We start from the raw sequence: 11,239 nt of genomic DNA on the forward strand, positions 1-11,239 counted from the left end.
CTGCTGTAAAGTGTAGGACCTAGCCTTAGCAGGGCTCTTCTGCCACATCCAGTTGGTCCAGCACGGAGCTAACAAACATGGAGGGGACCACAACTGCATCTCAAAGGGAGTAGCAAAGGATTGGCATCCTTGTGTCGTTTTGGTCCTGGCTACAAACTTGAGAGGACATGCCTTTAAAGTTGTCATGGACTCCGTTCAAGCATGAACAGTAGGCTCCTTGGACCAGGTAGAGGAGTTCCACCATTGTCCAACTTGGCTAGGCCTGCTAAGAGTGTATTGAGGTCTGCAGCTGCTTGGAAATTAAAAGGCTTTTTACTGAATAGTCTGACAGCCCTATGCTAGCCTGGAGTAAGTTTTGTTCTCTCTGAACTCTTTTATTCACATGTAAAATGCTTTTGGGGTGCCTGGGTGGCTCAGGCGGTTAAAGGTCAGGATCTCAGTTTGTGAGCTCAAGCCCCAAATAGTGGAGCTCTGGCGAGGACAACCGGGAACCTGCTTGGGATCCTCTCTCCCCTCTCTGCCCATCCCCAACTTGCACGCACAGGCCCTCACTCTAAATTTACAAAAAAAAAAAAAAATGCTCCTGCATGAAAAGGTTCCCTGTAAAGGGCTGTTGCTGTCAACAGGCTCATTTTAGTGTTGTGCTACATGAACAGTAAACCATGGCAGTGCCCATCTCCCAGGGAAAGGTTAAAAGTGGTCTTACACAGCTAGGTTCCTAAAAATTCTTAATTTTAAACAAAGAAGACAACGTACTGTTTTCATTTTTGAGAGGGCGTGTGTGAGTGGGGGAGGGGCAGAGAGCAAGGGGGAACAGTTTCTGAAGCAGGCTCTAGGCTGAGAGCAGAGAGCCAGATGGGGGCTCAAAACTCCTGAACCCTGAGATCACGACCGGAGCCGGAGTCAGACACCCCTGAAGTACTTGGGCTATTTAAGGAAGACAATTTAGAGACCAAAGAGCCAGGAAAATCTGACTTTTATTTCTTAAATACTGTGAAGGAAGATGGGGGAAATGGTCCCCTGATGAGGGAGGGCCACAAGAGCTAGGGATCATCAGCAAAGGCCCGGTGGGCATTAGGGAAGCGCTGGGGGCTGTAGTTGGGGTCTTCCTGCAGTCGCTTTTGTATATCAGCCCGGAGCTAGAGAGAGAGAGCAAGCAGGTCGGAGGGGCAGCGGCCAGGCCCCTAGGATCCCAGCAAGCACGCAAGGCCATCCCTTAGAAGCTAACACTTCCCCACCAGCCACACTGTCAGCCCAATATGGTATCGCCGAGCCTTCCCAGATGCCACTAGGGAAAAACTCTTAAAAAAAATCACATGGTAGCCCCAGACTGACCAGTTCATCTCTGAAAGGATCAGAAAAGAGGGGCCCTAGCCCAACCCCTCCCACTAGACCATCCCTATCCTGCTTCAAGGTGGGGGCACCTGCTGCCTGTAGCTCTCCTGAACCTCTGGTGCCTCCAGGTCCCGGCTCAGGCTCTCGGGGCTCGTCAGGGGCCGAGCTCCGGCTGCCTTAGCTGCCCGGCTCACGGCCTCTGAGAGAAGCAGCTGGGGGCCCTCACCCTGCATCGTCTGGGGGACAGGGGGTCGGGAGGGAAAAGAGGATCAACGTCAGATCCAGTGCCACCACCCAGCTCACCCTTTCCAGGAGTCAACCACTGAGTTCCTATGCTAGTGGAGAGAAGGGGACTAGTCCAGGCGGTTTTGACAGCAGAGATACCTTCCTAGTTTTATTCGGCTCTGGCCAAAACATGGCATTTGAGTGTGCTGGACTCGCTCTTCAAAATAAGAGGGGCAGGATGAGTCAGGCCAGCCAGCACTCTGAGCTGGCTAGTCCACAAGAGGAAGCCCACCTTAAGGAAAATAGGCCCTAGTCACATTCCTAGCCACCAGGCAGCTGAGGGAGGACAGAACTGCTGGCAAATGCTAACGTGAAGGTGTGCTGCAGCGACCGTGAGCAAGTCAATCCCTGGGAAGGTGTCCTCAGCCATTAAATGACAGGACTAAACTAGGAAGAATTCCTTCTGACTCTGAGTAATTGGATTCTAAACACGACAGGGGAATTTGGATAAAGAGAGATCCTCAGGGAAGAAGCAGACCAACCTTGCGTCTCTTGGCAGGCATACCACTGAGGTAGGCATCGCTCAGGGGAGGCTGCGGCTTCACCTTCCGCTGGCTCTGAATGTCCTGCTGGATAATCGGAACCCACTCCTGGGGATGAAAAGGGGATGAGTAACTGGCACAACTTTCAGCTGCCTTGGCCCACCGGCCCACCTCCCGACACTTACTGGGGGGACTGCGGCCGCCCAAGGTTCTGTCTCAGCTGAAGCTCCATCCTGTTCGTCACGGGAGCCGCCGCCCTCAGGAGCAGGAGGCGGACCTCGGGACATGGCCTCTTCTGCTGTTGTTCCAGGGGCTGGGGAAGCATTCTCCCGCTGGGAGCCAGACACGTGGGAAGACACGGGCTTCAGCACGCCCAGCTCCAGCCCTCCCGCCCCCGGTCCCCCACTCCACATCACCTGGCCCCTCAACTCTCCCTGGTTTACCTGAGGCTCAGGGGAAGTTCTCTCTGATCCCTGAACTTCCATTGGCTCCTCAGGAAGTGGCTATAAAATTGGACAGAGAAGGAGAACACAGAAAGCCGTCTCAGGCCTCTCCAGTTCCCTCAAGTCCCCTGACCCCAGAGCCCATCTGGGTCCCTTACCTGGGGGGGATCACCAACCCTGCGAACATATCTGAGAATGGCATCAGGGCCTACGGGCATGTGCTCCAAAACCACCTGAAGCCTCAGTCCCATCATAGTGGTCAGCCAGCTCACCAAGGACGGGTTCACCCCACGAGACATGCGACGCTGAGGCAAAAAGCAGCCTTAGAACACAGCATCTTCAACGAGCTCTTGAAAAGTGTCAAAGAGTAAAGGACAGCAGTTGGGGGAGAAAAAATAAAAACCACAGGATACCAAAGAGAATGGAAACCCAAGGAAACAGAAGGCTGGGGCTCTGGGGCAGAGGTGGTGCTTACAATTCGGCCATTGATGACCGCGGCAAGTTCCATCTGCTGTCCCCCCAAGCAGTGCAGGTTGAGGGCCAGGCATTCAAACAGGCCCTGGTTACACAACTCAAGCAGGCGGGCCCCAAATCCACTGTCTGTGGGCAAGACACAAGGAGGAGATGCTGGCACCCGACAGCTCTGCACATCTAACACCCCCGCCCCCCGGCCCCACTGCCCCTGACCTGTGCAGTGCAGCACATGAGCAGCGATGCTATTGACTGCTCTTGGAGAAATTCCAGTTTGTCCGGATGATGTCCACCCCTGGCTGAACCTGCACCAAAGACTGAGAAACAACACACACAAAGACCCTCCGAATCAGGAACCCTGGGAGACCAGGAACCGAAAGCGGTAGCAGGAACAGGAGCTACCCTGACGGGACCCAGGAGGAGAGGGAATGTGGAAGGGGTACTCACAAAACTCTCCCGCACGTACTCTTCCAGCCCTGTGATCAACGTGTGGGTTGCCGTCTATGGGGGAAACAGCGCAAGTTTAGATCCAAGCCCCAGCCCTCAAGACACTGCCCTCCCCTCTACCTCCAGTAAGTCCAGGGCTTGAGCTGGAGCAATCATAGCTTTAGATGACAGATAAACAGAGTCAGGAATAAATAACAGAAAGTGACGAGAAAGAGAGCTCTGAGGTCCAAGATCTTCATTTACCCGTATGTTACCAGGTGTGGGCTCTTGGCCACCCAGGTAGTGCTGGTGGAAAAAGGATCGCAGCTGGGGCTGGAGCCGCTGCAGTGGCTGGAAATGCCCATGAAGAAGCATCACCACATCCACCATGGAAAGTTCTGGCACAGCGAGAGAGTAGGGCCCCAAAGAAACCCTAGAGACAGAGACAGAAGTCAGCCGCGGCCTCTACCACCTGGCCTGCCCACCCACCACAAGCCCATTGGCCTCATCCCACCTTGGCAATACCCCTCAACAGAGACCATCGACCTATCCCTCCCTGTGGAAGGCCAAGGCACTCCCAATTTGCTCACCGAGGGCCCCATCAGCCCCAGGCTCAAAGATGTTGCTTGATCCACTGAGGCGCTGTATGAAAGCAGCAATACTTTCACTACTGCCAGCCCGAGCCCCCAGGGAGCCCAGCAGGGAGTTCAGCACGCCCTGCACCACAGAGGTAAAAAACTCCGGTGAAAGGCTCTCAAGACCCAGGCCTCCAGGACTCCCTGCGCCACCAGAAGGGGACCCTGGTGGGGGCACGGTCTGCTGCTCTGGGGCCGGGGTGGTGGGGTGGGGGTGGTGGCGGGGGGGGGCGGAGGGGCCGTCTGCGTCGCCTGGCAAAGAGAAGGAACAAACAACAGAACACAAGGTGAGCACGGAGACAAGGATGTAAAACGACACCAGAAAGGCACAAAAACCAAGAGGGCCGTGGAAGATGAGAGCTGTAATCTGCTCTTTACTCCCAAAGCACAATGCACACACATAGTTACACAGCGGCAGGATGGGGCAGAGCACCAACCCTCTCTCCCTCTCGATGGGGTAGGTACAAAGCAGCAACACCAATTACTTCGCTTTTCACAGCCTCAATTTCCTCATCTCCAAATCAGGGCAGGGGTGGGTGGGAATCCGAGTCCACAAATTCCCAAGGCTCCCTCCCACCAACATGCCACCAGAGACTGTAGCCCAGCAGCAATACCACAGCAACAAGGCACCAGCGCCTGGCCGAGCCAAGGGAAAGGAAGGGTGAGGTGATGAGCAAGCTAGGCACTTACCTGCAGAAAGTCGGATCATGCCCTGGAGAAGGCAGGGACACCAGGCATCGCCACGGTGATGGTGGGAGAAAGCCATGCCAGGCCCTCCGGCCCTGGCCACCGCAGGACCCAGCAGGTTCCCTAGGAGCTGTGAGAACTGAAGATCGGCCGCTGAGGGTTGAGGGGTGGAGGCTGGGCGGGCCCCCCGGGGGCAGGACCAGCTGTGGTTGCTGTGTTGGTGGTGCCTGCACTGGCTGAAGCAGTGGCAGGGCTGGAGGTGGTGCCATTCCTGGGGTCCCCTGAGCTACAGAGGCCAAAAGAAAAAAAGATGAAATCCAGAGAAACGAGACCCCACAGCATTTCCATTCTGATCTTCCCAGCAGGAAAGCAAGAACGAAGGACCTATGAAGAGAACTGGGAAGCACCAGTAAGGAGATTAAGGAGCATCAGCAGGGCCGTGGGAGTGACTACAGCTGGAGACAGGGAAGAACGAGGACTCACCCACAAGAACGGGCTGCATAAGAAGCTGCCCCACGAGGCCGCTCACCATCTGGGCCAAAGAGGCATTGGTACCTAGTCCAGCGCCCTGCTGAAGGGAGAACAAAGGGGGCTTTCAGTCCTGCCCTTTTCATTCCCCACCACAGGATTCTCTCCCTGAACTTCCCCACCAGAACCCCTCTACCCTTACTCACTAGAGTACCCGAGATTGGGGGCCCCCCAGGATGGGAAGGCCGAGCCTGTGGAGGGGTGGGCCGAGCAATCACCACCCGGGTCGGAGCTGTTGGGAAACCCGGCACCTGCTGTCCTGTGGGTGGCAGAGGGGAGAGACCAGAGAGGGCTGAAGGCTGGGCTCCTGACTGCCAGCCAACGGCACCCACCACCGTGGACCGGGCCCCGCCTCCCAAACTTCCCCTTCCAGGTCATTACCTGCGGCCGCGGAGGCAACAGCTGCCACCATGGCCTGATGAGTGATCTGGTGGGCGACGGCGTGCATGAACTCAGGGGGCAGGGAGGGCAGCTGGATGAGGGTGGAGCCTGGGGGGCGGGTCTGATGTAACCTTGAACCTGGACCCCCTTCAGCCCACCCATTCGGCCCTACCCCTTCTCTACCCAGAGCTCTGCCTGCTCTGATGCCCTCACTCTTACCCAGGGTTTGGCCATGACCAGGGGGTCCTAGGGGGCCAGTGGGAGCACTCGGAACTCCACCAGGCTGTGTGCCAGAATCTGGGCAAGGAGACAGAGAGAGTAGCCCTGAGACAGGCGGGGCCAAAGCCTAACTATATCCTCCTGAGACTGGCATCCTTCAGGCCGCTACTCCCCCCACCAAAAAGCCTGCCTCTCCCTCCATCTAGACAGGAAGGCGGCACTCCCTTCACCATGCAAACAAAACTGCAAGGACAAGCAGTCACTCCTGCCCCTCCCCACGCATGCCAACTAAAAGTTTCTAGTCTGGTTAACCCTGCTACCTCCATCAGCCCTGACTTCTCCCTTCCCCACCCTCCCTCTCTCACACCTCGCTACAGACCCCCCTCCCAAGCCACGTTGCTCTTCTCTACCAACAACCAATCCTAACTCACCTTGGATGTTCATGTGCATCATGACTACAGGTTCCACGCTCTGGTGGGAAATCCGGATGACCCTTGGGTGGCTGGTGGTCGGGGGGGGAGCCGGCCCTGGTGGGGGAACACCCTCAGTTGAGGACTCGACAGTGGTAGAAGTGGGAGCCAGGGATGAGGCCTGCCCAGGACCAGGGGGAGCTGCCTCCGCATTAGAAGTCGGGGGGGGCCGAGTCCCATTCCCCGTCATGGTCACGGTGGTTCCCACGTTGATCTGGAGGAGACAGATGAATGACACAGAAGTGAATAAAATAAGAGCCTAACCCACGGCACTCCGTGATATACTTCCGAAGTCTCCCCCATTCTCCGTCACTCCGTATTTCTAAAGTCCCTGCCTCTTCTCACTACTGTCAAACCCGGTAGCTACCCTGGGTCATGCCACCACCAGCCATGCGGTCTCCCTCACACCAGGCTCCTCCCCTCCGACCCACCTGGATGGGAATGGCTGCCTGCTGGAGCACCATGGGGGTGGTGTAGTGAGACATGGGCCGGACCACATGCAGGTGTCGTGGGGGCGCACAGGCCAGGTTGCAGCGCAGGTCAGACAGCGCCACAAAAGTGTTGCCCAGCAGCCGTAGGCTCTCCCCCACCAAGTTGATCAAGCGCTGGTCCTCTTCGCGGCCCTCTTGCTATATCCCCAGGGTCAAGCACAGAAAGGCCAAAAATATTAGGCTGGGACGAACGTCAATAACAAAAGCAGTAACGCCTTTGAATGACACCACGTTCTCTACACCCCCAGGCATAGCCTCGGAAGCTTCCAAGTAGACCCAACCTCTATAAATAAATTCTACTTCGTGCACACGGTAAGTTTCCTATTACAACAAACCCTACAGCAAATCAGTACAGCATCATCTGCTAAATTTCCTTACTCTGCCTAAGTTTCCTAATTAACCCAAGGTACGAAAAGGTACAAAGACAGTAGGTATCACAGAGATGATGACCCTCCCTATAAACAAGGAAAACATCACTTACGAGTCTACAGAGGAATCATCCTGTTGCAGACAATGTCTTTTTCTGGGGAAAGGATTAGCTGTACTTCGGCCTATTCCATTTGGGACAAATGGGGGTGAGGGGGTAGGCGGGGCTCACGTTGTTGTTGTAGTCCGTGGTGGCGGCAGCGCCCAGAACCTCATAGTAGCGCTGCAGGAAGGGCTGGAGACGGCTCTCAAGCCGCTGTAGCTCCTGGAGCACTTCAACATACTCCGCAGGGGAAGGATGGCTGTGGGCAACCCCGAGAGGCAGTGAGCCAAGGCTCTCCTCAGACCCCCAACCTCAAAGTTGACACAGACTACACCTGCCCTGTCTGTCCGCAGCCTCCCCGACCCCTGGCCCAATCCCCTCTGGGGACAAGCAGAGCATCTGTGCTTTACCTGTACCCACGGGAAGACAAGAGAAAATACACTGCTTCTCCCTTTCCCACCACATGATTCTATACCTGTGATGACAAGAAACTAACTCTGAAGAAAGAGGCGTGGCCTGTGAGAACTCAAGAGAGAGAATCTTAATCAGGCTCAGGAAACACCATCTGGACTTTCTTGCCCCAGGGACAGCAGTGCTTCTGGCTCAGATGCCAACTCTAACCTCATCAGCCGGTCCAGAGCCTCTCCCTGTCCCCCCTTCCCCCCCCCCCGCCCGACACTAGCCCTACAGGAGAGACTGTCAAGCAGCCGTCTCCTCCCATCATACCCTTCTGGGCTCTCACACTTCACTTGGGATCCCCAAACCCCCTCCCAAAGGGTCCCTCTGTTTCTCACTTGGGTGCATTGGTCTCTGGGGCAGGTGTTGGGCCTGCTGGAGCTGGGCCGGAAGGGGTGAGCTCCGGGCTCTGGGCTGGGGCACGCTCCTCCACTTCTTCGGCCTCCATGGGCTCCCGAGGAGGCACTTCACTTTCAACTGGTTCTGATGTTTGAGAACTCAAGGCTACAGACTCCGGGGCCACGGTTGGCGTCTGTGGGGGCGGCTGACTGTGCTGTGCTTGGGGTCCCCCTCGACACTAAAGGGGAGGGATTCAGGATACCAAAGGCAGGATGAGACTGCTGCAGAGAATTACCCATGACAAAGGAGACTGAGTGGAGAAGGAGCTCTAGCTGGGCTCCCTGAAGGCAGGGCTTTGCATTGGCCTCTTTGATTCCCTAGCCACCAACGTAAAACTTAAATAAGATGCACAACAAATAGCTGTTGTACTTGTGAATTACTAGCAAAATACAAAAAGTATGGTTCACTAAATCCCCACAAAAAAAGAAAGAAAGGTCACAAGCTACAACCACAACACAAACTAATGGAAATAGTATCAACTATAGCAATTTAGAAACTAAAAAAGCACGAACTGCTTCTATAATTGAAAGAAGCAGCCGTGAGAATTATCTGACAAGTTTGAAACAAACTTCCCGGATACCAGGCACCCAGAGAATTGGCAGGAACAAGACAGGCTGACAAAGATACTTTTTCCTGCCCCGAAGACTGAAGACTGCAGAGAAGAGACCAGATTAGACAGGGACAATCCAACTGATATGGCCAGTCATGCCATCACCACCACTGGCCTTCACCACCAGGCCAGTCATGCCTTCACCACCAGAGGAGTAAGGGAGAATGAAGAGACAGACAGACCCTAGCCAGCCTTGTCCACTGACCTCCATCCGGGAAAGTAAGGTCTGTATATCTCTGATCATGTGCTGAGCCATCACCAGCCGTACTCGGGGCTCACTCTACGATAAGAGAGGGAAAATCAGGGTACACCTGAGATGAAGCCATGAACTCTACCACCCACTGAACCAGGTCCCAGCCATCTCCTTGGCCAGGTTCAACCCCCACCTCATGGCCTCCTTCTCCCAGATCCCCTTCCCTGACCCTCCCAGGCCCATGATACCTGAATCGGGGCCTGTTCCATGTTGATGTGAACATCCACAGCAGAGCCGTCACTCTGAGAAAAGGGTAAGGGAAGTTGCTCTGGGAGAAGCCAAATACTAAGGCCCCCACACCTTCAACTCATTCTCTAGAGCCCCACTCTTTTTCTCAAAGACTGAGGTCATATCAGACCTCAGGGCCCTGGAAACCCAACCTAAAGACCAAGATACCTGTCTTATAAGCTCTCTGCCATTACCACAACCAAACCACCCTTCCCACAAAAACCGTCCTATGTGGAACACAAGCTTACAGGCAGATTGAAGGTTCCAACCATGACATAGCTGTTGGCATTCCGGTCATGAACAGAGGCCCCAGGCCCCCGAGTACCAGGCGGGGGTCCCCCACCATGGGTGGCTGAGGCAGACCCTATCCCAGAAGATGCCCCAGAAGGCAGCTGCGTCTGAGGAGGAGCCCGTTCCACCAGGTGAATAACCTTTCCCCCAACATCTGCAGGAAAAAAAAAAAGATACACCCCAAAGCATTATATGATCAGGTAAGCTCAAGGCCTCAGTTCATCCCTCTAGACAGCTGCCTCAACCTCTAAACTGCCTCCCCCAAACTCTTACTGTATTCCTGGAGCTTCTTATCATCCTGCAGAACTCGTCCCTGATAGATGAGCCGTTGTTTCTCAGAGGGAATGCTGACAGAGGCAGCGATGTGCTCCTTAAATTCCTTTACGTTCATCTGCAAGGTAACAGAAATAAAAAACTATCAGCTATGTAGGAAAGGGGAGAAGGACAGAAGGCGGACAACTGACTTTTGGGCATGAGGGGGTAAAAATCACCCATCATAAAATCACTACCCATTGTCTGTTGTGAGTAATAATTGTGAGGTAATTATTGTGCAAGGGAGAGCCCCAAACTAAGACGTGTTAACACCTGTCAAAACAGACAATAAATGGTAACAAAAGTTCAGGTTATATGCCCAGAAGAAAATCACATGGCTGGATACAGAAAAGCTAACTGCCTTCACTTCTCTCCCTGGCTCCCAACGAATGTGTGTCTAAGATACCATGACCCCTCCCCAAACCAAAATGATACAACTCTGCAATCTCCAAAATAAACCGCAACGATAAGGAGGTGGGGTGGAAAAATCAAGCCAAGAAAACTCAACTAACTCAAAAAAGAGAAAAGAGCAAACACTTTCCTAACTGGACAACATACTCTTGGGATGTACCAGAATGTTTACATACATCTAATCACAAAAGTCTACAGGGTCTTCTTGTATGTGTTTAAAAACTACAGACCTCATGTTTCTCTCCAAGTATTAGAAGAATGAATGGCATAAACAGCTGTGTCTGTGGCATTACAATCAAGACTCAAATTATGCCACAATACTAGAAATCCACTCAATAACCTATTAGGGCTCTACCTGCACTATGGGCTCTGATTTCCAGCCTTTAAAAACAGAGTACAGACTTGACCAATTTTTGCTTTTAAGACTTGTGTTTTGGATCTCCATTCTGTTTCCCTTCCCAAAAGCAAGAGCTAGGTCTGTCCCTTTGGGCTGGGGTTCCTCTAGATGATGGCATAGATTTCCCCCTTCCTCCATATTTCCCTCTGCATGAGTTCTATCACAGTGGAAAAAGGCAGAATGAAATCTGCCTCATCCATACCTTCCCACTCAACAAGCAACACCAGAAAGTATCCTGTCTAGAACATGAACAAAGGAACCGATGAAAGAAGATTTGAGGACCCCCCCCCCAAAAAAAAACCAGGCTCTTCTCTCAGAATAAGGGGACTACAAGAGGAAGGGTGAATGGGGGTCTTCCAGAAATACTGGGGTCTCACCTGGGCCCCCACAATAAAGGTCCGAGTCTGAGAGTCCAAGGTCTTCACCAGCACCTCCAGGCTGTCAGGCTCCTCCTACTGGTAGTGGTACTGGTAGTATCACTGGGCCTCATGGCCGACAGCTCTCTAAGGAAGAATGGAGGGAGGAGGCCTGCTGTCGCCCAAAGCAGATTTATACACCCG

At 53.9% G+C, this 11,239-nt stretch overlaps 1 protein-coding gene across 1 annotated transcript; it reads right to left on the reverse strand.

Moving 5' to 3' along the window:
• Window positions 1-958: 958 nt before the first annotated feature.
• On the reverse strand, window positions 959-11,169 carry BAG6 (BAG cochaperone 6). Its single transcript, XM_030315072.1, is given in 31 exon segments — window positions 959-1,139; window positions 1,425-1,571; window positions 2,103-2,210; window positions 2,288-2,434; window positions 2,546-2,605; window positions 2,704-2,850; window positions 3,021-3,145; window positions 3,233-3,267; window positions 3,269-3,333; window positions 3,464-3,517; window positions 3,707-3,834; window positions 3,837-3,875; window positions 4,033-4,276; window positions 4,279-4,329; window positions 4,768-4,836; window positions 4,838-4,932; window positions 4,935-5,018; window positions 5,021-5,050; window positions 5,248-5,335; window positions 5,439-5,551; window positions 5,893-5,970; window positions 6,324-6,576; window positions 6,794-6,991; window positions 7,452-7,581; window positions 8,117-8,355; window positions 8,993-9,067; window positions 9,229-9,282; window positions 9,517-9,713; window positions 9,833-9,950; window positions 11,057-11,131; window positions 11,134-11,169. Coding segments are annotated over 31 exon segments (3,378 nt in total). The 3' UTR covers window positions 959-1,043.
• Window positions 11,170-11,239: the final 70 nt, after the last annotated feature.

The sequence above is a fragment of the Lynx canadensis genome, chromosome B2 (genome assembly GCF_007474595.2).
Source record: "Lynx canadensis isolate LIC74 chromosome B2, mLynCan4.pri.v2, whole genome shotgun sequence".
NCBI lineage: Eukaryota > Metazoa > Chordata > Mammalia > Carnivora > Felidae > Lynx > Lynx canadensis.